This window comes from Mixophyes fleayi, chromosome 6 (assembly GCF_038048845.1).
Source record: "Mixophyes fleayi isolate aMixFle1 chromosome 6, aMixFle1.hap1, whole genome shotgun sequence".
Classification (NCBI taxonomy): domain Eukaryota; kingdom Metazoa; phylum Chordata; class Amphibia; order Anura; family Limnodynastidae; genus Mixophyes; species Mixophyes fleayi.
Window position 1 is genome coordinate 84,305,198 of NC_134407.1, and position 27,943 is coordinate 84,333,140.

Genomic DNA, 27,943 nt, shown 5'->3' on the forward strand with positions numbered 1-27,943 from the left:
GTGACGGAGTTTTCTCACACATGCGCATTTCCACCGTAGTGCATCTTCGCATGCGTCAGTGAACTCTAGCTCCCGAGAGCACCCGCGCCCGGCAGGTTCAGGCCGATGACGTCACAAAGCAGCCGTGTATCTCAGACTGGGAAAGGGTCCTGGAGATGGTGGTCATGGAGGAGGATATGGTGGGTGCTGATACACACTCACTCTGCGCATGAAGTCTAATAAGACTCACAGGCGGCCATTTTGTGCATCAGGGGAGGTCTGATAACTTTTGGAGCAGAGGCATGTGACCCAAGGTACACCTCCCTACCCTATTTGCCTATGATGCCAACATATAATAAAGTGGAAAATGGAAGCTGTAGATGAGAACAATTGTCATATTATTATTTTTTTATGTTGGGGACCAGAGGGTAGCTGTGGTCTTGGGGTATTAATTTCCTATGGAGCAAATATGTCTTGATGATGGAATTTGGTACCCGATACATACTTTTTTTCAGTATAAACAACTAAGTAATCTAGTTGCATTGCATAAAAAGGGGAAGTTGTAATTCCAAGGAAGAGTGTTATTTTGAGTGCTGGAATCTGGCACTGGTGAACCAAATTCCCCTTCTTGCGCATTCCATCCCACCACCAGGACTGTGTACTGAGAAACAGGTGGGTATTAGGAGTAAAGATGCTTGAAAATGTAGATGCTCCCCTTGGAGATTTGAAGTTTGTAATAAATGGCAACGTTTTTCAAATGCAACTGGAGCATATTCTGGGATGGTGAATGAACTGGGAAAAGGTAGTACAGAAATGGTGGGGGCCCAGTGATAACCAAAATGACTGGTGGTGAGCAGAGTCAAGTGACTCCTGTAAATAAAACCAGAAAGAGTTATTGTGGGCACTTTAAAAGGGATTGACATTGATACAGCTAACTTTATGCGTAACATTGCTCTCTTATGAATGTCACTATTAACTTGTTTTGTAGATCACGGCGACAGTCTTAGTCACACAACAAACCCCAATGTGATAATCTATTGCATCAGTCACAAATTTCATTTAACAGAACATTTACACTAATAATTATCCACCGGGCATCATGTACATGTGTGACTGGAAATTGTTTTCCGAGTGGTTCACTACTGTAGTCAGGTCTTGTTCTGGTACTTTCTATATTCTTGCAACTCTTCAGAGGACTGCAGTGACTCCAGTCCCAACTAGCAGCTGATCGGGCAATAGTGACCCACACAGTCTGGGGCTGTGAAAGGAGTGAAGGATCACCCAGGAAAATCTTCTGCATGTAGCAGTCCTGGGGCTTCAGTTATCAGGGGGATTATGGTCGTAACAATAAATTCAGTTTGTGGTTGTGCAGCTTCAATACCATTTCAATGTTCTTTTGTGTACAGAATAGACCTGTTAGTCAGGGACGCATCCTAAAGAGGGAACACGGTTATATGTTCTTCACCTGATGGGAAAGCATGGGGGTTCCTTTTACTAGATCTACATTTAAATGGTCAATATAAGAAAGGAAAGTTATTCAGCCAACAACAAACTACTAACTACTACTAACATTAGTGGGAGCTGCTTTCCAGTGTGCTCTGCTTATGTGAAATGAAATACCAGCCATAGACTCAACTGGAAAAGTGCCCCATTGTGGCCAAATAGCCATGACAGTTTCTTGATTTTGCTAGATAAGGCTTTTAACAATTGTCTTTTCCTTGTTTTGTTCAGCAAGATATATTACTGAAGTAATGTCTCAATATAGTGTATTCAATGGTAGCTTTATATCTGCCTTTTCTGCCATTATCAACTCACCCTTTATAAGAGGGTGTAGCTTGAATGGATGTAAAAATATTGGTCAGTAGGTCACTATGACAAACACACTTTAGGCATTTTGAAAAAAGTAATTCGCATTGACCATGTGTCACTTTTTTTTTTTTACCTTTCAGGCTATACCCCCAATAGCAGGGCATGTCACCTAGGGGCCGATTATAGTTACTGACTTAGCATGTGAGCCACGCGGGCAGTTTTTTTTCTGTCCGCACCATTTTATCTACTTGGCATCACCCATCCAGTGCGTCTTACTGGTTGGCAGTGACAAACAGGAGGGTGGCAGAAGGGAGACGGCATTGCACAAGTACATTCTTACTATATTGGGTAGTGTAGTCACTCTTCTAGGTGGATGGATGGATGGATTTTTTTGTCTCCTTAATAAATCCTTAAGTTGTCAATTATTAAACTAAAAAAAAAAAAAAAAAATATTTTGTGACTTTTTATTTTGTCCACTTTAAGCAAAAAAATTCTGCCAGAAAATATCCAAAATTACTGCTGAATTAGATCAACATTGTGATCTTTCAAATATTGCTATGGATTGGTGGAAAATACAGTCGGATGATCATGTATGTGTTTAATGTCCAACCACACTAATTGCTTCCTATTGGATGTGGCTGTTTGGCCTGGAGGCAGACAGTACCTGGTGTATAGTATATTTATAGGCGACATAGTGGAGGCATCTGTTTTGATCACCTGAAGCAGTATGTGTAAGTGACAAGTCTACCTTGGTTGGCATACTTGCTCTTTAGCATACTTAATTTAATGTATTACTATTTAATTCATTAAATATTGTTTATTTTTATTTATTTTTTACTTTTTTTTTTTAAATTAGATAAAAACATGGCCAGTAACACACCAGACGGGTTTCACATCACTCTTGGCATCAGATTCAAGGACTGAAGATAGAAGTGACATTGGCACCATTCATGGTGGAACAGAATCATGGAACAAAAAAGGACAGCCAGTGAGATGTGTAACCAGTGAATCTGTATCATTTGTGGAAAAAATTATTACACACACCAGTGCTTACCCACTCATGGAACATACACATACAAAATATACTTCTAGCCCTATAAAATCAGAATCTGACTCTGAGGAAGAATTTGAGGCTAACCATGTTGGTGCGTCTGAGGAGTGTACACCGCTTTCAACTCATGTTAAGGAGGAATCCTGTTCACATGAAGAACTTTCTACAGAGACCAACATTTATACAGCAACCAAACGTACCTCTGTATGCGTAAAGAAGGAGCTAGACTGGGACGATGAAGAACACTTGACAAATCCTAGAGGGTTTACCCCTGCACAGTTTTCACAGACAGAATGTAAAACCGTTGAGGTTAAAGAGGAAGCCGTCTCTTTCACTGAAGAAAGTTTTTCAGACATTGTGACTTTTACTGTTCCAGAATATACCCTCTCCCAATATATGCCCAATATTCACAAGAGCAGTGACCGCACTAGACAGCAAGCAAATACAACTGGCCATGTAAGTGCCACAGCAGAGGCAGTACGTAACTGTTCAGAGTGCCAGAAACATTTTGTAAGTGAGGAAGATCTTATTACACATAGAGCAATTCACGAAGATGAAAATGTGGCTTTTCCAGTCAGTTTGACACGACTCGTTGACGAATCTGGTCTTTCAGATCAACAGAAGTCCGGAAAACTATTTATATGTTCTTATTGTGGGAAATCGTATAACCATGTAACTCATTTTAATGTACATCTGCGGATTCACACAGGAGATAAACCATTCTCATGCAACGAATGTGGGAAATGTTTTATCCGGAAATCAGAACTTATCGCTCACCATAGGATTCACACAGGGGAAAAACCATTTGCCTGCTCTGTCTGTGGGAAGAGGTTCACAAACCGCTCAAATGTTATCTCGCATGAGAGAATTCATACCGGGGAAAAACCATTTGAATGTCCTGACTGTGGGAAATGTTTTACAGACCGTTCAGGACTTTATACACATAAGAGGGTTCACACACGTGAAAGGCCTTTTTTATGCTCTGACTGTGGGAAACGGTTCCCTACTCGATCACATCTCATAACACATCAAAGATTTCACACAGGGGAGACTCCATTTCCTTGTTCTGAATGTGGTAAAAGTTTTACGAGTAGCTCTATTCTGGCCACACATCAGAAGACGCACACTCAAGAAAAATCCTTTGTATGTGTGGAATGCGGGAAAAGTTTTGCCAGTAATGCAAATCTTGCAACCCACCAGCGAATCCACACAGGAGAGAAACCATTTTCCTGTCCTGATTGTGGGAAATGTTTCTCTGACCGCTCTTGTTTTTCCGTACATAAGAGGATTCATACCGGAGTGCAACCCTACACCTGTACGCGTTGTGGGAAATGTTTTCCTAGTCGATCACATCTTGTCAGACATGAGAGGATTCACACAGGAGAAAAGCCATTTTCATGCCTCGAATGTGGGAAGAGTTTCAACTGTAAGACAAGTCTTGTAGCACATCAAAGAATTCACACAGGCGAAAAACCATTTTCATGTACTGAGTGTGGAAAGTGTTTTCGGGGTCGGTCAGGGGTTACTGCCCATCAAAGGATTCACACAGGGGAGAAACCATTTGCATGCTCAGAATGTGGGAAATGTTTCACTGACCGTTCAGGACTCATTACACATCGAAAACTTCATATAGGTAATAAACCATTTGAATGTCCAGAATGCGGGAAATGTTTTGTGTTAAAACACTATTTAACCAGGCACTTAGCAAAGCATGCAGTTAGAGTCACTATATCCTAACAAGTCCTTTGGCACTAATCATCATCATCACCATTTATTTATATAGTGCCACTAATTCCGCAGCGCTGTACAGAGAACTCGCTCACATCAGTCCCTGCCCCATTGGGACTTACAGCCTAAATTCTCTTACAGACACACACACACACACACACACACACACTAGGGTCAATTTGTTAGTAGCTAATTAACCTACCAGTATGTTTTTGGAGTGGGGGAGGAAACCGGAGCACCCGGAGGAAACCCACGCAAACACAGGGAGAACATACAAACTGCTCACAGATAAGGCCATGGTCGAGAATTGAACTCATGACCCCAGTGCTGTAAGGCATAAGTGCTAACCACTTCTGCCTTACAGCAGATTGCTTGCATTAATGGACTCTGTATGGCAGCTATATTTCAACTACAGTTTGTATATATAAACAGTATAAGGAGCACATCTCTAAGACCGTGGACGGACAAGTGAAAATACCTTTGTGGTGTTTGACTGTTATACTTTTGAATAAAATGAGAAATGTTTATTTACATTTGTAAAATTGGTCACAATATGTTAACTAAATATGACACTATAAAATCATAAATACAAGTACAGAAATTTTTATCCAGAATGCTTTGGAATTACGGTTGGGATATTTCTGCTCATACGTCTTATCTGTCCTAGACAGGTGTTTTTGTCCTGTGGGTCAGCACCCGAGTTATGAGTTGCCATGGATCCTGCAGTTCCAATTATTCTTAATCATTTTGGTATTAGCTGTACATGCTCTCCTATTAAAAAAAAAAAAATTAAAAAAAAAAAATATATATATATATATATATATATATATATATATAATATATATGTGTGTGTTATTTTGTAGTCGACAGTAAAATGCATTACATGGAAGTACCATTTTAATCTGAACAATGTGTTCTGCAGTTGATTCACAGTCAAATCAATTATGCTATATTCTACAGGTTAAGAACTCCTGTTTTTAGTCTAGTGAAATAAATGACTGGTTATTATAAATTGTACTATATGTACAGTTGTATTACTTGGGGTAGATGAAAACTGTTTATCTGGTAACTAGAAAAGTTGGTGTTGCCCATAGCAACCAGATGACTGCACTCATATTCTAAACTGTACTATTGTAGAATGGAATTGTTTGCTCCAGGCAACGCTTCCATTTTTTACAATTACCTGTACAACATACATGCTCCCCTAAATGTAGAGGTAATGTGTGGATGGTTTATATCTGGATACAATTGTGTATCTTGTTTTGAAATGGTATTTAATAGAAATATCAATGTACACAAACAGAACATTTTTTTTTTAAGGACTCAAGGATAATGTTCCTAAACAGTGGTGGTGCGTGTTTCCAAAGAGGTTCCTAGGTCCATAGTCAGACAAGAGTAATTTGACTGAAATTATGCCACCTTTCCCCACAAAGGGAAATCTACAAAATATGAACTGCAGTGTACATGAAGTGTATTCTTACCCCAGAGGGATTTTTGTCTCTTTAAGAAGTTGGCAAACATCTAATTTTCATTTGTGGCTATATAAAGAGTAAATAAAAAATATATTTTTTTAAAAAGTCCTTGGTCTCACTTGTCAGTAGTATTTGGGGTTCTTACACAACATAACATCGCAAACAACAATGAAGGCAATTCTTCAACAAGGTCAGAACATATTTCCAAAGCAAAAAGATAAAATACAGTGTATGTGTGTGTATATATTCCCTAGCATAGCTAGGGAGCTTTAGTCTCTTATCAGCAGACCTCCTCTTCTGGATTGCCCTTATGAGGATGCATTATAGGGGTTTAAACCTGATATATACAATCTAAACCAAGTTTATTTAATGAACTCCTAACCCACAGGTTAGCATTCATGCTTGCAGACTGCTTCCTACTACATTGTTGTATTGTCCGTTGCTACCTGGCTGTTGTGTCCTGAAGTCCTCTGATAGATAGTATGTGAAGTTAAATAATAACTCTCCCTTTAGTGGATCCTTCCTTAATAAAATCACACCAATTACATGAAACCAAGAACTGGAGAATCATAAGAAGTAAATCAAGACAGTAGGGAGGGGGAGCAGGATAATGCAGTATCTTTTTATTTCAACCAATATTAAAAAAGTACATTAGAATACATTTAAAATTACACTCATCAATTGCTTTATGCAGGGATCAATTGTCTGATCACAGTTCAGTTACCGGTCACTTTTGCAGTCTCTCTCGGCAGTGTAACCTTGACCGCTGTGTTCTAAGTTTCGGTAACCACACACACCACTTCTGATCCTCACTATGTGTGATAGAGTAGAAATGATTCAAAAATAGTAAGTTTTCAAAAATGTAAAGTTCTCTTTATTCTTTCATAATGCAATGCATTAAGTCTTAGTTCAACAATAGAATAAGACTGGGGTTTCCCTATACAAGACACAGATTATATTCAGTAAAACCCACCCCTCTTAACAGACTTCACTAATCACATCATATACTTTGAAATAATACACCATACAAGTAAAGAAATAAATTATAAATGCTTTCGACAGATACTACATCAAACAGAAAACCTATACCCAAGAGGTCAAGGGGCATATGTGACCTCTCACATTCCTAAGCTTATGTCCACATAGTTCTGACCTACTTCACTTTAAAACACATATACTACATTAACAATATGTTATCCAACTTCTAATTGTACCATAATTTATTCCATTACATGTGTTTCATCACTTCCTGTGTGCCAACAACGCTTGCACCAATCGGCCACAATATTAAAAACACTGACAAGTAAAGTGGATAACATTGATTATCTCATTACAATGGCACCAGTCAAGACGTGGGATATATTAGGCAGCAAGTGAACAGTCAGTTTTTGAAGTTGGAAGCAGGAAAAATGGGCAAGTGTAAGGTTCTGAGCAACTTTGACAAGGGACAAATTGTGATAGCTAGACTGGGTCAGATCATCCCCCAAAACAGCAGGTCTTGTGGGGTGTTCCTGGTATGCAGTGGTTAGTACCTACCAAAATGTGGTCCAAGGAAGGACAATAGGTGACAAGGTCATGGGTGGCCAAGGCTCTTTAATGCTCGTGGGGAGCGAAGATTAGCCAGTCTGGTCCCATTCCACAGAAGAGCTACGGATGTAGTTCCCAAACAATTTCCATGTGTTCTGTTTCAAATGGACTGCCTGTCACAGGCATTGGTGCTACATATAAATTTATCCACTTAACGTCATAAATCACCTTATTGTTAAATTACCAGGACTGGTGTTGATGAGAGCTTCACCTCTTTTCTCATGGAACTTGATATGTTCGCCAGTACTTGGTTGTACCCAGGACTGATTCTGAAATAGTGGTAATTTAACAGAGAAGGGTTAGCACAATAAGATAGGAGCAAAGATAAAAGACTGACCTGCGTGTACCACTCTGAGTACCATGAGAGCTGGGATGGATGATGTACCAATAGGATTCTGAGGTATGAATAATGGAACAGGAAGGATGCAGTTCTCAAGTTCAACCAGTACTAAGGATTGGATATCAAAAGGAAACGTTGGTTGTACTGATGTTTTAAATATTGGTTACAAACATTGTTTAGTCCTAAACATTGCTTTTAGAACCGATATTTCTATTTTTTTTTAAAGCACTGGCTACTTAAACATATAATACACTTCTGAAATCATTCTTATGTTTATCTAAATGTAGGCTTACAGTGTGTGACCGCTGGGTGTGTCTCATGCAGCAAACACAGTGAGTGAGTGACTGACACTGACTTTCACTGCTCAATTACCAATAGCTGCCAGCCAGTCTGCAACTCGTCCATTATGCTGCTGGTGATTGGCTTTCACTCTTAGCTACCATCCCAGTAGAGACATGCATGCTGGAGCAGTCCGTTCAATGTCTTTTTTGTTTGACTAGAGTCAGACTATTTTTAGTTGTGATGAAGACAGTAAGTCAGTCAGCAGGCAGTCCAAAGCACCACAGTGTAATTAAAAATACAAATAAAAAAAACACCACCGTAAAACATCAGAGGAGAAATCTAGCGATGGTGAGAAAACAATGAATCCTCACCATTGCAGGTTTAAACAACGAATATTGGAACCATCTAAACAATGATGAAACATCAAATGATTCTGACTGGCACTACTTTTGGCAGTATAGAGTACCAAGTAGTATAGTGAGCCACAAAATAAGGTACAAGTTGTAATTCTAATGATTGGCTAGTACTGCTGTATGGATGTGGAGCAGCACTAGTACTGATAAAACTTGACAAAGCAGGAGCAGTAGGAAAAGCAGCAGTGTAAGTAAACAAATGTTAATGCACATCAGAAGTGGAATTCTATACACAGGAGGCCTGATTTATTAGGGAACGTAAGTCCTGTTGCGTGCCGTATTTTGCATAAAATTGCTTTGCACATACTGAGAAATGGACTGTACGACAGTGCACACATGTGCATGCAATTCATCTTCAAATGCAAATTACACTTTCAACAACCTATGATTTGAAGGGTGGAACAGGGGAGGGAAGGGGCGTACGGATGTAGGTATTGTACAGTAAGGGCCTGCCAAGGTAGAAAACACGAATGCACATTCGTTTAATTCAAGCTCTTAGCATCTCCAAGGTACATGATTTATAGTGTACCCGTCTACTTTTGAAGGCAGCTGTCCGATGATGCATTTAGCCCCACCCCCCCACCCACTTCAACAACGGAGATGTCTGGATTTGGGATGTTTGCCTGCTTTCTTGGGAGTCCGGGAGAACTCCCAAAAATTCAGGAGTCTCCCAGACATTCCGGGAGAGTAGGCAACTCTGATTTGTAACCATCTCACTTGCACCAACTATATGGCAGATGCAAGTGCTAATTGATAGTGATGGCTGTCGCGTATGTTGCATGCCATAACGTGTTTTTAATTAAAAGCAACTTTAAAAATGCATTTTATGTACAGTATGCATTAATACAATCCTGATAAATGTATTTTGTTATAAATGTATTTTTATTAATGACTTTATTATTAACAGGTGTTAATGTGTTTAATATTTTTTTATCTGTGCGTTCAGATGGGACTTATTGCGCAATGTGCATATCCTGCAGTGTGTTGTGCCGTATTGCCAGAGCACACTTATCCCATATTCAAATGGAAACGTTTCTTCAGATCCACTTGTACTTGAATATGTGCATAGGTGTGTGCAAATCCGTCCATTTAAAAAAAAAAAAACTTTGCTTTCCTTGAGGCTCAAGGTGTGCAGAGTACCGTGGTGCAAAATCCAGAGAACAGAACGAACAGCATACCAGAGATAAACATGCAATAATCAAAATCAGGTTAAAGCCGCAAACACGATAATTGGGTTCACAGGCTATGATTCGGTCCAGGCAAAACACATGATGGTCCAGGTCACAAGCAAGAGTCAGATACTGGAAAGCAGACAGGATTCGGAACAACACTGAACAAGAGCATGGAAATGCTAGTGTGTGAAAGCTATAACTGCAACTACTCACTGACACAGGTAGCTATTAAAGGTAGCAAGAACAGCAAAGAGAAACAGCAGCTGGTCAGCCTTCAGATTATATAATAGATCATGTGATTGTACACACAGGTAAAGACCTGAATGCTCCTTAACAGTACCAGCAAGGCAATTAACTCTATACTGCTCAGAGAGAAGTTGCCTGCTGTTCCTAAGCCTTAACAGGGCCTAAGCCTTCTGATTGCCCTATGCTGATACACTCTTCGCGCCTCATCCTTCATTGCTTATGTTCATATTAAGCAACAAACAAAATATACTGCGCATGCACAACAACAACCAAATAATGCACATAGCCAGCAATATGTTAACATTTAGCTTATTATATAAGGCAGAGGTGCCCAAACTCAGTCCTCAAGAGCTACAAACAGTTCATGTTTTCAGGATTTATTTATACATGCAAAAGTGAGTTAATCTATTTGGCTGGGTCAGTAATTATCTCACCTGTTTCTACAGACAGAAATCCTGAAAACATGACCTGTTGGCTGACAGTACTGACATGAACCAAAGTTTTAAAGCCCAATCTAAGGGGCATTTTCAATTAGATCCGGCGATCGCGATTATATGCGGCTGCATACTTCCCGTTACCCTAACAGAGCAGATTTCCGTGTGCACCCCATAGGGTTGCGAAGGGAAATCTGCGATGTTGCATTACCATATTGTCACTTTACATGTGCAACCAAGCGTAATCGCCGGACTTGAATATGCCCCCGAAAGTCCTGTACAGAAGAATATTCAAACCAAAATGTTTCCTTGATGATCTAACTGTCCCTGGTTTACAATCAATTTGACTATATTCTCCAACTCTACATTAGAGTATTTTCAATCAGACTTCCTAAAACTCTATGATACCCATGTTCCAATTTGTAGAGCCAGAGTGTTTGAGGCTTACCTTCCCTGGGTTAATTCCATTCTCACTGATTTATATCAGTTCAGAGATGCCTTGTGGAAGACATGGCAGCTTAGCAGCTCTACTAAAAAAAATTCCATGATTACAGACACGTGCTGTAAAAATGCAGTAGGCAAATACGAGTAGGAAAAGCACAAAGCTACTCGGACAAATATCAACAAAACACTTCAAATCCTGCAATTTTCTGTAAGGTCATTAATAATTTATTTTTGACCTCTTGCTATCAGGAACCCGTTATGCTATTTCCTTATTGGCGATTACTGGTAAGGCATAAATAACCAGAATGTTGATACAATTTGGCCACACTTATACATTCGCTTTCCCATCAAAATGTAATCTGAAATTCACATATAATTTAGTATCTGAAGACAAGATTGAGCATGCACTTATATTGTTCAAATTGAACAACCAATGTGCGTTTGACCAGTTGCAGTCAAAGGTTCTACACTAAGTGCTCTGTTCATCGCTAAACCGATTTCCTCCTAATTACAGTCATGGCCAAAAGTTTTCAGAATGACACAAATATTGGTATTCACAAAGTCTGCTACTTCTGTGTTTTTAGACCTTTTTGTCAGATTTTGCTATGGTATACTGAAGTAAAATTACAAGCATTTCATAAGTGTCAAAGGCTTTTATTGACAATTACATTAAGTTTATGCAAAGAGTCAATATTTGCAGTGTTGACCCTTCTTTTTGAAGACCTCTGCAACTCTAGACAAGTGATTTTCCAGACTCCCCAAACAATCTGAAAGGGGATTCATCGAGAAAATGAGTGTCCTCAGCAGTCCAAAATCTGTACCTTTTGCAGAATATCAGTCTGTCCCTGATGTTTTTCCTGGAGAGAAGTGGCTTCTTTGCTGGCCTTCTTGACACTAGGCCATCCTCCAAAAGTCTTTGCCTCACTTTGCGTGCAGATGCACTCACACCTGCCTCCTGCCATTCATGAGCAATATCTGCACTGGTGGTGCCCCAATCCCACAGCTGAATCAACTTTAGGAGACGGTGCTGCAGCTTGCTGGACGTTCTTGGCTACCCTGAAGCCTTCCTTACAACTATTGCACCTCTCCTTGAAGTTCATGATGATCCGATAAATGGTTGATTTAGATGCAATATCCTTGCATGTGAAGCCCTTTTTGTGCAAAGCAATGATGACTGTAGGTGTTTCCTTGCAGATAACCATGATTCTAACTCAATAAGCATGACAAAGTGATCTCCAGCCTGTGTCATTCTCAAAACTTTTGGTGATGACTGTATACTCTGTGGACCTGATTCATCAAGGGACGTATCTGCCGTTTGTGTGCATATCATCCGCAAAATTACTCTGCGCATACCCAGAACTGGCTCATATGCCAGTGAACGCAGCCACGTCAGAGTCATCTTTGTTTAAACAAAGGACACTTACTACAGCCTATGATTTTTGAGAGGGAATGGGGCGGGTAGTCAATGTACAGTGAGGCGTGCCAAACTCAAGCACACACAGTCACGTCTCATTAAAGCTCTGGGAATCTCAGAGTTACTTGTTTTTCTGCTGTATATGTTGCTCCAGCTACAGGGCTAGTCTAAGTCCTGCACACTAGTGATAACATTCTTGTTTGCACGCTATAACATGTGTTTGCAACTGTAAAAAAAAAAATTTATGTTCAGTAGATAAAAATATAAAAAACAACTGTTTTGTCATGAACGCCTATATTATCAACAGGTGACATTAATTCAATATTTTTTTTTCTATGCGCTCGTTTGCAAATTTAAATTCCACATAGGTATTGGATGTATCCTGCTGTCTCTTGTGTAGTAGAGCAGACCCACACCCAAATTCATTAGCACACATATCTTCAGATCCGCTCATTGTTGAATTCGGGAGTATGCAGAGCCAATTTACGGACGTTTTTACACACATTGCGCTCAGTATGCGTGCCGTGATGAATCAGGCCCTATTATGTCTTCTGCTCAAATTCCCAAAGCATAGAAAATATGTGGAGTCATGCCAAGCCTCATAAGTTGCGACAGAAACATTATTTAAAATTACAACTCTATCTCTGTACTGTGCATAGCATCCAAAGTGGTGGAAGAATGTGCTTATTCCCAAATCAGCAGCTTTTACAAAACAATTTGTTTAAATATATTTCAATTTGGCTTTCATCAAAACCAATCCACAGTAACAACCCTTAAAAATCTGCAATGGAATTCTGTGTGAGATGGACCAATTCAATTGATTGGTGTATTATTCCTATATTTTGCAAAGGCTTTTGACACTATGGATCACACTACAATGTTAAGCAAACTACAGTGTTCAGGTATAGGAACACATGGAATAAAGTAGTTTCACTCCTATTTTTCAGGAAGATCCTAGTCAATATTTGGCTCTTTGGTTAATGGTTAAGTACCTCAAGGCTCTGTTTTGGGGTCATTACTTTTTTTCATATTTATAAATTACCTATGAAAGTATGTAAATTATATACTTACTATATCCGTATAGTCTATGAGCATAGCTTAAACCTTTCAAAGCTTAAAATGTAGTGCAATCTGATTTTTGGCAGGTGAACATTGGATAACTTAAAACAAACTTTTTGATCAGCTATAAAAAAAAAGTATCCATGCTATTTGGAACAAAGACTAAACTTGAAAATTGTTTTATACCTAATTTACTGGTTAGAGCAAACTCCAAACACTTATCTGACAACACAATCCAAATAAATGTACCTGGATATATGTCTCTGGATCCTAACCATTCATTTGATTTGCATATGCACACCTTGACATCCAAATTAATTTCAACCTGGTTTGCTTTATAGAACAAATCCTGCCTAACTCCCAGGGCTGGAAAGTGGCTTGTGAATCACATGCTAATGCCGATATAGACTATAGGGAAGTATGGTACAGATCCTGAAATTTAACTTGGCAAGCTAGAAAAACGTAACAACTGAATCTGCCAATTTGTTTTGCTGTGTAACTACAAAATGCAGCAGTTTGATTTACTATCAGATCTAGACTGTCTATCCCTGGAGTCTAGATGTAGAGTTCACTTTATTTGTTTGTCCTTTAAATACCTTCTGGTTACACAATTATTACTTGCACAGACTTACCATTGCCGCTAACAGTACTTACCACCTAAATCTATCAGAAGTCTGTCATGCATGTTTGTATTTGTAATTCTTAATGCTTTTTGTCTGTAATTTGGTCACAGCTGTAGATCACTTTATAGTATGTATTCAGGACATACTTAATAATGGGATGTAAACGTCTTCTTACTTTACAAATGCATACATGATATAACTGGCATTATGTGGCTATATACAGTATTTTGGGCATGGGGCTTCAATGTGGGCAATATAAATGTATATGCTGGTCATTGGGTCTGTATTCGGTGGACAACAGGCAGCATATAATGGAGAGGACGGCAACTGTTTACTTTTACGCTAAGCATATCCTTATTACCATAACACTCTTACAAACTACTCATATTTCCATATTTTTTTCCACACCTAAAATGCCCCAGAAAATACACAATTTACATAAATGCACAAGGTTGATGCTATTTCATTGCATTTAATGTCCAGTTATTTTAAATGCCATTGGACTTTATTATCTAGACATGCGTATACATAATAACCAGGATGTCTATCCAAGTGGATAAATGGAGTAAAAGTATATATTAGTGAGGATAGTAAGTGGTCTTTCTACACCATAATTAGATCATGGAATCGTACCTGTATTTGAAATGTAATTACATGCAACCCTCGCTTTCTATCCTGTTACTTTCTAAGCTGGAAAGCGTGATGCAAAACTACAATTCCCATAGTAATACAGGTTTTCTTCTTCTTACGTCGTATCACTGCTAGCCAATAACAACCAAAAGACCTTCGTGAGAAAGGCTTGAAACGCAACCAGGAAGCGGCGATGACACCGCTAACTCACACCCCGTGTTGTGATAGGACGGCGTCCAGTCCATTTAATGCCTTCCGACTGACTAACTTCCGGTCACTCTGAGGCTACTTCAGGTCAGTGCTGAGTGGATGGGTCTTGTATATTAGTTTCCAGATTATCATATAGGTGTGATGCCATCAGTCATAGTTTATGCATTATCATGTTTTCAATATTGTCCTATAATTGTCAGTTAGTTCTTTCCAGCTATTTGTATGCACATAATGAATCCAAGGCAGCAGTAATGTTTTCTGTATTATTATTGAAAACATTATCTGTAGTAACACTAACATCTGGTGCAGACATCCTGTGATCTCAGTATGGGATATCAGTAATATACACATAATAAGAATACAACACAATCTACCTATAATCATCATCATCTCCATTTATTTATATAGCACCACTAATTCCGCAGCGCTGTACAGAGAACTCGCTCACATCAGTCCCTGCCCTATTGTTGGGGCTTACAGTCTAAATTCACTAACACACACACAGACACACAGACTAGGGTCAATTTGTTAGCAGCCAATTAACCCAATAGTATGTTTTTGGAGTGTGGGAGGAAACCGGAGCACCCGGAGGAAACCCACGCAAACACGAGGAGAACATACAAACTCCTCACAGATAAGGCCATGGACGGGAATTGAACTCATGACCCCAGTGCTGTAAGGCAGAAGTGCTATCTACCTATAATTAACATATTTCATTGTTCTGGTTTGAAATTATATACACCAATTAGCCACAACATTACAACCACCTGCATAATATTGTGTAGGTCCCCCTCGTGACGCCAAAACAGCTCTGACACCCGTCAAGGCATGTTTCCACAAGACCTCTAGTATCTGGCACCAAGATAGCAGCAGATCCTTTAAGTCCTATAAGTTGTGATGTGGGGCCAACATGGATCAGACTTGTTTTTCCAGCACATTCCACAGATGCTTGATTGGATTGAGATCTGGGGAAATTGGAGGCCAAGTCAACACCTTGAACTCTTTGTCATGTTCTTTAAACCACTCATTATCATCATCATCATTTATTTATATAGCGCCATTAATTCCGCAGCGCTGTACAGAGAACTCATTTACATCAGTCCCTGCCCTATTGGGCTTACAGTCTAAATTCCCTAATATAGACACACACTGACACAGACAGAGGGGGAGAGACTAGGGTCAATTTTGATAGCAGCCAATTAACCTACCAGTATGTTTTTGGAGTGTGGGAGGAAACCAGAGCACCCGGAGGAAACCCACGCAAACACAGGGAGAACATACAAACTCCACACAGATAAGGCCATGGTCGGGAATCAAACTCTTGACCCCATTGCTGTGAGGCAGAAGTGGTAACCACTTAGCCACCATGCTGCATCTCATGAGTTCTGGACATGACCACTCCAAAACCCTGTTTTCTTTTTCAGCCATTCACTTGTAGATTTGCTTGTTTGCTTAGAATCATTGTCCCATTGCGTGATCTAATTTTGGCTAAACTTAACTACTCAGGCAAATGACCTTACACTCCTGAACAAATTTTGTAGTGTAGCAGGCGCATTATTATCCCCATACGCAGCAAGCTACAATGCACTGTTTGACACCTTTCTATTATAGCCAGCATTAACTTTTTCAGCAATTTGTGCTACAGTAGCTCTTCTGTGGGATTGGACCAGACGGCCTAGCCTTTGCTCCCCACGCACATTAGTGAACCTTGGGCACCCATGACTCTGTTCCCGGTTCACCGGTTGTCCTTCTTTGGACTACTTCTGTTACATACGAACCACTGCATATTGGGAACACCCCACAAGATCTGCCATTTTGGAGATGCTCTGACCCAGTTGTCTAGCCGTTACAAATTGGCCCTTGTCAAAGTTGCTCAGATCCTTATGCTTGCCCATTTTTCCTGCTTCCAACACATCAGCTTCAAGAACAGACTGTTCACTTATTGCCTAATATATTCCACCCATTGACAGGTGCCATTGTAACAAGATAATCAATGTTATTCACTTCACTTGTCAGTGGTTTTAATGTTGTGGCAGATAGGTGTATATTTTTAAGTGTAAGAAAGCTAATGCTCACACTTGCTATACAGAAGCTAACTGTGTTTCTATTTGCTTATATTGTTGCTCTGTTCTGTGCCCGCATGACACATATAGAAATGATGGGCTGTCTTTGTAAAGCTACAAGCTAAAGCAGTTTTTGACTTATGTATGTGTAATGGAGTACTTGTCACAAAACTACGTCTGTCATTTTGCATGCAAGCTTCACAAGAGCCTATGAGCAGGGTACATCGTACAGTGTAAACACGGGCTGGATTTTATTTTCACTCAGGTGGTAGAGGACATTTTATGAGAGCCACTTATAAATAGTTTAACCAATGTAGCTTAATGTAAAAAATTATTTATCTTATTTATTTTCCTCAGTATTTATGGGATTAAACAGATACATGTAACATTCATATAGAGTGCATAATGTCGCACAGTATGTGATCTATTGACTTTTGCTGCTGGTGGTACATTTATAGTATATGTCCAGGTCACTATTTGTCTACCCACTTAATATGCAAATAAAATATTAAAGGAAGTTCCAGGATACAGTTTCTGGATCTCTGGTCACATTGTTGTCCCTATATTTAATTTTTTTGCGTTTATTTTAAAGTTTCATATTGCTATGAAGATGTGATGATGCAAATAAATGTTATATTATTATAATTTTTAAAATATGTCTTGGTGGTCACTTCCACAAGCTTTAGAGTCAATTTTCAGATAATCATACAGCTTTCCTGAAGATGGACAGTGATAGGTGTCGTATGACTGAGAGGATATTAAATCTAAACCTGGAGATCATCCACCTGTTGACTGGAGAGGTGAAGTGTGATGTCACTCTGGTGACTTCTTTGCCTCAATAGGGGGTTATAAATGCATGTTCAGGGAAATATTTTTGTTGTACAGTATAGTAAGCACTGCACATTGTTGTACATTTCTGTGGTATGAACCTTGTTATGTTCATTTTTATCGCTACCAATAAACATTGTCCAAATAGATTATTGTGGTTCCAACGCACAAAGATATTTAAATTAATCTTATATTGCTCATAACGTGCGTCTGCTAGATGCAATTGCTACTTGTTATGCATTCACAAAGCAGCAACGGAAGTATAATAAAGCAAATGTCTTTATTCAGGCAAACACATAAACAAGGATTCAGAACGTGGGATAAGCAGATTTCCAGGTTGCAGTGTAAACAAGAATAACTCAAATCCACAGATATGAACAGGTGAGATCACAGAGCAGCAGATTCCAAATAGTGACTGTACAGTTAAATGGCAGGGACAAGTATTAGAAGTTACCCCAGTCCAGGAGGCACAAGGCTGTTCAGGGAAGCAGTCCAGGGATCAAGCAGAGATCAGGTTAAACAGAATCCAATGGACAGGCAGAGATCAGGGTCACAAGCGAATTAGCATAGTCCAGAAGGCAAGCCGAAGGTCAGGGCAACAGGCAAACAAGCGGGGTCCAGGAATAAAGCCAAGGGTCACAGCAGGAGGTCAAACGGCAGCAAAGCAAACACTGGAGCAGGGATTAACAGGAGACCAGTAGTAGCCAGGTACAAACGATGAACTGCACTGAGCACAGGTTGAGGCAGGTATTAGAATCTCTGAACCAGGTGCAGTTCTAATCAAGGAAGCAGGATTAACTCCTTAAGGCATGGCGGATAATTCAGGGGCAGAACAGCAGCACCTCTGGTGGATTAAAGGTACTGCTCCCACATACAAAACATAGGCAGAGTTGTAATACTACTCTGTCGAAACCGGGTTAATTCTGGTGAAATAAGCTTTAATATGAGACCAAACTCTACCTTCTGATGACCTGAACCATAAATACCTTTACTATAGTTTTACCTATATATAAATAATCTCTAATAGATTTTACTAATAAATAAATGTGGATTGGAACCTAAATAAATGTGTATTATTTACAAGTGTGTGAATGTAAATATGTGTTATTAATCCGTGCGATTGCATCATAACACGTGGTGTACTTATCGCACAGTAAAACAATATTAATCCATTTAGTTCATCCAGTTATTGAGTTTCACAATCTACAGATGGGAGTCTCAGAATTGTGACCAGGCAGATTTAGGTTCTGGTGTCAAGTAAAAGTATTAGATCCGGTCAACATTTCACATTCACAAAAAAATCCTTTCTCTGCAGTGATATGTTGGTGTCTTTCTCAATGCCTAGGATTGCACGGTCTTGAAAAAAAACATCTGATGGGCATATTTCCCGTGTGTCATGTGGCTTGAGTTGAAACCATAGCCCCACCTTGGAACCTCCACCTCACTCACTGATACATGACAGAAACAATGACCAGAAGATTCTAGAACTCACAAACAAGATCATTCAGCTGCTGACTAGAAAGGTTAGCACTGCTGGGAATGTGTATATAGTAACAGGATTGTCTAGAATAGTTGGTAACAATCAAATTAAGGGAAGTTTTATAGAGATAGAGACATTTAGTAAAATGGTATTGGATGAAATTGACACCACTATTAATGGTGGCCATTTTAAGAGAGAATGGGATCTTGGTTACAAAGAGAGACAGGCTCTCAAAACTTTAAAAGATAATAAAAATATTGTAAGAAAACCAGCCGATAAGGGCGGGGGTGTAGTGGTGATGGATAAAGAGAAGTATGAGAATGAAATATTAAAACAACTGACTGAGGGAGGTAGATATAGAAAGTTAAAAAGTGACCCTACTAGGTATACTACAAAATTTTTTTTAGGTCTACTTCAAAAACATAGGGAGTCAGGAATATTCGATAAAGATCTATTTGATTATGTTAATATAGAGGATCCCGTGATTCCAGTTATCTATATACTCCCCAAGATACATAAAGACCCACTAAACCCCCCAGGAAGACCAATAATTGCAGGGTGGATCCAACTGTTAACAAATGTGAAAGAAAATAATTGACTAATCAAGAGAACATCAAACCACGAGCAAATATGGAGAATTATACATGGGCGTTTATTTCGCAATACAATATTGCACATAAAAAGATTGAACACATATTCCACAGACATTGGGACATTCTAAAAAAGGACCCAGTGACAGGAGCCAATTTACCTGAAAAACCTATGTTTGTTTACAGAAAGGCTCCTAACATTAGAGATAAAATAGTCAGAAGTGTAACGTTTGACATATCCAAACCTTATGTTAAAAGTAAAGGGTTCTACAGATGTGGGTTATGTGTCATGTGCAGAAATACTCCATTGGAACGTATGAAAACGGAGGAGTTTAAAGTGTCTGAACAAACATATCTCATTAATCAATTTATTACTTGCAATGTAACGAATGTTATTTATGCCATTGAGTGTAGTTGCAAACTTCTATATGTAGGTAGAACTACTAGACCTCTGAAAATTAGGTTGAGGGAGCATGTGAATAATATTCGGAAAGGGCTTGAGACTCACAATCTCTCAGACCACTTTAAGAAGTTCCATCAATGTAACCCTAAAGAAATAATTAGATTTTGGGGGATTGAAAAAATTGAACCGAATTGGAGATATAGAAATGTTATACAGAGGTTAGCTAAGGCCGAGATGAGGTGGATTTATCAGCTTAGAACCTTGGAACCTAGAGGTCTGAATGCAGACTTTGAATTAAAATGGTTTCCGTAATTGACATTTTTGATGCATTTTGAGAAGTGATAGGAATGTTATTTCAATATACCTTGGTCTATATCCCTGATGGAGGGGTGGGAAGCTTAGGATTTTGTATTTATGTATTTATTACTTGTTTATTTTTAACTAACCTGTCATTTATATATGTTTCCATTGTTCCTCTCACATCCATGAACGCTATTGTGGATGTTGTTTGAAATTGAGCTGTATACTTACATATATCGATTTTTGAGTCTGTACACCTACCACGCATGCGCGGAAAATTCTGTATCCAAGCCTCGATTTGAAGTACAAGAGGATCATGTGACCTCCGCTGTGTACCGCGTAGACGGAAGTTGAGTCACGTGAACTGTGTCTTTGATCCGATTGTGCGGGATTGGATATGATGGACTTTAAAAGGGACATCACATAAACTGCCGGATACCTTGACAAAGATTCTTTGAGGAATCAAAACGCGTTGGTCTGGAGTGGAAGTTGATTGATTCATCGCGGAGAACTATGTTCATCACTGGTGATATTTCTCCTGTTGTTTATAATACTTGTATTAAGATTTTTGTTATACGCGGATAAGGAGCATGTAGCTCCAGTTTTTATTTCTGTTTATGGTACCAAGGGTACCTTTTTTAATAAATGGTATTATACTATGTTTGTTCTGTTTTTCCATTCATGGGAGGTGCTGCATTTCTATGGAAGCAAGTTTTGTGAATATCTGACAGATTTGATGTGCCTGATTTTAAGTGGAATCTTGTAAGCATAATCCCTGAGGGGGTCCCCTTCACGTGGTGGAATTTAAGAAGATCTCCATTTATTCACTTAGATAAAGGGCTCCCTTTTTGGAAAGGTTATACAGTGTTTACTGTACTACTCTATGTATGGTTTTATTTCTGTTTTTAGAACCTCCTGTTGAATTGTCTATGTGAAACCATAATAGCGCTAAAAGGTATCTATCTTTTTATACTTTCAATTTTGGGGAATTGTGAATATCCCTGTTTACCTTAGGCTGCTTTTTTGGGTTATACATTAGCGCCCATTACTGGTGTTCACTTTCCTTATAATATAATCAGTTTGGTGTGTTTGTGCAGGAGAGGAATATAACAACTGGCGCAATCCTGATTCTCACATTGGATATCACTTATCTCATACTTGCCTTTCTTTCTGGGAGAGGCGCAACGGAAATGACTTTGTCGTGGGGTCGGGGCCAAAATGACGCGATTCACCGCGAATCATGTCATTTTGAGACGGCAGTAGCGGGATATTTGCCTACTCTCCCAGGAGTCCGTGAGACTGACCTGAATTTCGGGAGGCTCCCGGACATTCCTGGGAGAGTTGGCAAGTATGACTTATCTTCTGACTGGACAGGTAAGAGACTTTGCCATTGACAAGTTCACCATGGTACAGTGATCTACTCAGCAGTTTCCCAGTATTCTTTAGTGGGTCTATTCTTACTCAAGCTTACAAGCTGTTTTATTTTGTTGTGGAAGTTTGGAAATGTAAACCTTCTACATGTGAGTACTTTTATTACTTACACAGTGTTATCTGTGCATGAACAATCTTATTTGAAACAGAGATCTCTAGTACTCAGCAGTTGGAAGTTTTTGAACCATACCTGTCATAATAGAAAAGCCCAATTAATATGAACATTTCTTAACCCCTCCCCCCTTCTAGATAAAGCCTGCAGCAAAACATTGCTATTCCCTTTCTGTCTCTCCAGCTGCTTTGAATGAGAGAGAATGCAAATTAGCATATTTTGGGCTGTGTTTCTTGAGACACTTTGAAGCTTTACAAATATATAGAAATCACCCTAGCACTTCCAAAGGAAAAATAGCTTGTTTTTCTGGGATATTGTAGGGCCTCAAACACGTTAGCTGTACACTTTTTACAGACTAAACCTCACCAGGATACACACTAATAAACTGGCTGGGTGAGGATACTGTATATGTGTACACATGACTGGTTGGATTGTGAAAGGGCTTGCATACACACGGTAGACTGTGACGAGATTATATATATATATATATATATTATATATGTGTGTATCTCATGAAAGCTCTCTGGGAATGCCCAGAAGATGAGTGCATGCGTATTCTGCCGGGCTGCGTCTGGAGAGGGAGGACGGGGGAGGAAAATAGATGTGTATGGCTCTGCATATGGGCAGAAATACGCTTGTTTTTTAAGTAATTTAAATCTGTTTTACATCCAACTCTACATCAAAACTATAGTGTACTAAAATCGTGTTCTTTTATTTAGAGGGGTTTGGTAGGTAGACCTTTTATACTTGTCATAGTAGACATATCTTCAAAGAGTTTAACATAGTGTATTTGTTTCTCTGAATTATTAGGACTACATTGTTGTAAATAACTCTGGAGATCATGTGACCCCCAGGAGCAGCCATTCCTGTGTGTCAGTAGGATTGAGTAGGACCCAGTGCCCCATCATGGAGCCTCCACCTCACTCACCGATACATGAGAGAAACAATGACCAGAAGATTCTAGACCTCACCAGTAATATCATTCAGCTGCTAAATGGAGAGGTGAGCACTGCTGGGAATGGAAAATTATACGGTAACACCAAAGGATTTGTCTGGATGATGACTGTATTATTGTGTGTGTCAGATTCCTGTAAGGTGTGAAGAACGTGGCTATTTTAAAGGACACAGAGATTGCTATAAGGATACCATGGCGGAGAATTATGATTCAAACAGGCCATTGGGTAAGCTATTTCTGCTTTTGTTTGTTTTGACCCAAATATACCCTCAAATGTAAAAAGAGCAGCCTTGCCACCATTGCTAGTAATATATTTTATTTGTGTTTCCACCTTTTGCGAGATTAAGAAGTAACATTTTGTGAAGTATTTTTCACCCACATGCCCATTGGTGTATCTGTTACACGGATACACCCACTATTGAGTTCTGTGTATCTAATAAATATATATCCTAGCTCAGAAGCGGGAATATCTTTGAATAGATGTTACTTGTAGTGTTATATGGTTCAGGGTATGGTATCTGGTTGGAATGATTAAGGATAATAATTTTGCATACAGTAGCATGAAGGGTTTATGTACTCGTTTCATTACATAATGTTAAATAGTTGATGAAATGGAAAGACTGTGCATAAAGGTACCCTGGCACTTCAAACAATTTGTTATGGACACTCAAAGAACTATTAAAGGTGCAATTCAATATAGATATATTGTGTGACCCTTGAAATATCAGGTTGCCCTTTACTGGTATAAGATGATATTAGTCTAAGTCAGTCAGTCAGTCACCAAGCACATCATCATCATCAATATTTATATAGCGCCCGCCAGCAAATTCCGTAGCACTTAGCCATTGGGAACAAACATTAATAAAACAATACTGGGTAATACAGACAGACAAAGAGGTAAGAGAACCCTGCTTACAATCTGTGGGACAATTTGGGAGTTTGAAACACAAGGGCATGTGTTACATCACATTGCACACTGGACCAGCTAGAATGTAAAGGTAAAAGTATTGAGTGGGCTGTGTGTGTAGCAATGTTGGTCAGAGGGTTGTTGTCTTGTGTTATCTGTGTAGAGGGTGGTAATAGGGTAACCTAGGGAGATTAAGATGGTGGTTGAGGAATATCATAAGCTTGTCTGAAAAGGTGGGTTTTCAGAGAACGCTTGAAGGTTTGAAGACTAGAGGAAAGTCTTACGGTGCGAGGGAGGGAATTCCACAAATTGGGTGCAGCCCGAAAAAAGTCCTGTAACCGAGCATGGGAGTATGTGATGAAAGTGGAAGAGACGCAGATCTTGTGCAGAATGGAGGTGTTGAGTAGGGAGATATTTTGAGACAAGTGTTGGTGCAATTTTGTTGATGGCCTTGTATGTTAGTAGAAGAATTTTATATTGGATTCGTTGAAAAAAAGGCAACCAATGTAGAGACTGACAGATTGACTCAGCAGACGTAAAACGATTTGCAAGGAAAATCATTCTAGCTGCTGCGTGCAAGGAGGGAATTACATTATGAAATTGACTCCCGAAAGTTAATGAATCTTTTAGGTTTATAAGATATTTTAAACATGCCTCATGTGCCCACAACCCCCTTTGCATGCAGTCAGCATCAAAAGTCTGTGTGAATGCAAATTAGTTTTGACAACCCTCTGTTCAAAACACATTTTTAATCTGGGATTCTTCATACTGGCCTAACTTGTTACCAAAATGTCATACAAAGGTATTACATCTATACAATATGTCATAATTTACATACCAGACTTGATGGCTGTAAGGGAGATTCCAAGACATTTTAGCTTTTACGACCTGTGCCATAAATTGGTATTGGACACTCACCTGCTGCTAAGAACATACAGCTGGATCTTTATATATAAGGTATTTAGAGATGATCAAAAAATAACAGAGTTATTTAGTCTCACCCTCTTAGGTTTTAACACATGGTTGGACATAGAGGTTTTGTGAGCTGCACAAAGTTAATACTGTGAATTAAATCACAAACACCTATATACAGTTTATATGATTCATAAGTAGTTTACGACAGAAATGATTAAGGGCATATTGTGTAATTAGACCAATAGATTGTGTTTATAGCCCATATTTTTACTTTAGTAATGACCTCTCTATTGTGCTGTTGCTTTAACACGACTGCAATAACAACTGTAGATCTATTTCCATTAGGTCATAATAGGCACCTTCTTGAGAACAGAGAGCATGCACAAAGGTTATGTTCCGCTCCTCAGATTAAGAAGGAGACTACCGACTGTGAAGATGGAAAGTTTGATGTTGGTGCTTATACATCTTCAGCATGTTCAGAATGGAAGATATCAACTCAAATGAAAGAAGAGCCAGTGTTGTTTGATATAGAAACCAATAAAGATATGTATACTAATAAAAATACTAATTTAATGGTGTGCACAGAAGACAGGTTATCAGATGCAGACAAATACACTCCTGCAGATAATACATTTGACTGTACAAAGGAAGTTTCCTCTATAGAAAATTTAACAGATGTCAAAATGTATACAGTCACAGAGCTGACTAAGGAGGCATTCTTAACGCTTCCTATTAAGATAGATCCAGATTTGTGTCATGAAATCTGTCTAACTGAGACCAACAATTCTAGACCCTCTGAACAGACATGGACAGAAAATGGACAAATTCAGATGGAGGAATCTGCACCAGGTGTGATAGAGGAAAACATTTACACACAGATGGAATGTATATCTTCTCTGCTGCTTAGGAAAGGAGAGAAACCATTTAAATGCTCATATTGTGAAAAGTCATATAACAACATCACCCAGTGTAATCTACATCAGAAGTGTCACACTGGAGATAAACCATTCCTGTGTGCTGACTGTGGGAAATGGTTTTCTTCAAAGTCAACCCTTATGTCACATCTAAGGACTCATACGGGTGAAAAGCCTTTTGCTTGTCCTGATTGCGGGAAACAATTTGCTCATCGGTCAAATCTTTTTGCACATCAGAGGACCCACACAGGGAAAAAACCCTTTTCATGTTTGGATTGTGGGAAAAGCTTTACTAAAAGCTCAGCACTCTATGCACATGAGAATAAGGTCCACACACGAGAGAGACCTTTTTCGTGTTCTGAATGTGGGAAACGTTTTAGTACTAGCTCAATTCTTCAGGAACATCAGAAAATCCACATAACAGGGAAATTATATAAATGTTCAGTGTGTGGAAAAAATTTCCCCAAAAAATTCAATCTTACTTTACATATTAGAACTCATACCGGAGAGAAGCCATTTTCATGTTCAAAATGTGGGAAATGTTTTGCTGTACGCTCCTCTCTTTCCGTACATGAAAAAATACATGCAGGGGAGAGACCCTTTCCATGTCCACGGTGTGGGAAATGTTTTCCTAGTAGAACACATCTTGAGAGACATGAGAGAATTCACACAGGAGAGAAACCATATTCATGTTCGGAGTGTGGGAAGAGCTTTACTGACAGTTCTGCTCTTGTTGTACACCAGAGAATTCACACAGGGGAAAAACCGTACTCATGCTCTGAATGTGGAAAATGTTTCAGAGATCGTTCAGGCCTTGCTGTACATGAGCGAAATCACTCCGGGGAACAACCGTTCAAATGTTTGGAGTGTGAAAAATGTTTTAGTTGTCGCACAAGTCTTGAGCGCCATGAAAGGACTCACACTGGAGAGAAGCCATTTTCTTGCTTGGAGTGTGGGAAAAAATTTATTAATGTCTCTGCCCTCTCTATGCACCACAGGATTCACACAGGGGAACGACCGTGTGTTCAGTGTGGTGAAAGTTTTCCTAGTCAGTTCCATCTTGAGAAACATCAGAAAGTTCACACTGGGGAAAAATCCCACTTTTGTTCTGAATGTGGAAAAACTTTTGCTTATCGTTCGGGTCTTGTTGTACATCAAAGAATTCACACAGGAGTCAAACCATTTTCATGTTCACTGTGTGGGAAATATTTTTCTGATAAGTCAGGTCTTACAGTACATGAAAGAAAACATACAGGAGAGAGACCATATACATGTACAGAATGTGGGAAACATTTTATGTTAGGAAATTATTTAACCAAGCATATGAAAACTCATAGATAAATTTGGTTTTAGTAATACATTTTCTAAATAATTTGTGCCTCACTAATTTCTTCTGATAACATGAGAAATCCATTAACCTACATCAGAGACAGGCAACCTGATACACTTCAGGTGCCGCATGGGCGGCCCTCTAACTTTTAAAAGGGCTGCACATCACCCATAATCTCAGTAACAAGTTAAAACAATACATTTAATCAAAGGAAGAGACCCCTGTCTGTAATAACATATCAGCATTTTAAACATGTGTTGCAAGCTATAACAAACACATCTGACAGTAAAGCTGGAGGATGCTTGGAGCCACAGGTGAAGGCTCGGAGGACTGTCTGTTGCACATCACTGCCCTACATTGTAGATTGATGTACAGTATTGATATAAAATCTGAGGATTAATTTCTATTAATAGTGAGGTCTATCAAAAAAAAAACAAAACAGCGATTTCATCTTGTTCGTCCTTTTCATTTCTTCTTATAGTTCCCATCAAGCCTGTACATGCTGCCAAACCAATAAATGGATTATGTTTGTTTGTAAATCAATAGCCTTGAATTGTCCATACTCCTAATCTGTTTTGTGCCAGTTCCAAATAAATGTACATTTGCCAATTCAGTTGCCGTTCATACAATCCACTTTTCTTTCAATGTTTTGGTCATCTGCACTGACAAATTAAAGTAGAACACAAAGGAATGTGAAATAAGTAACTCAACAAAGTTTGTTTCTAAATGAGTAAATGTATATGGTTCAATAACTGCTGCTAAGAATATAATCTATACAGTGTAGTGTGAGTACTACTTCAGTATTAAAGAATATTAAGTTTT

The 27,943-nt window shown here is 39.0% G+C and overlaps 1 protein-coding gene across 1 annotated transcript; it reads left to right on the forward strand.

The window, feature by feature from the left end:
- The first annotated feature begins 37 nt into the window (after positions 1-37).
- LOC142095345 (uncharacterized) lies at positions 38-27,943 on the forward strand. The gene is made up of 6 exons (XM_075178297.1): positions 38-179; positions 2,645-4,570; positions 19,200-19,307; positions 22,911-23,102; positions 23,185-23,281; positions 25,223-27,943. Exons 1-6 carry the CDS (start codon positions 156-158, stop codon positions 27,130-27,132), a joined length of 4,257 nt encoding a protein of 1,418 aa, XP_075034398.1. The 5' UTR covers positions 38-155; the 3' UTR covers positions 27,133-27,943.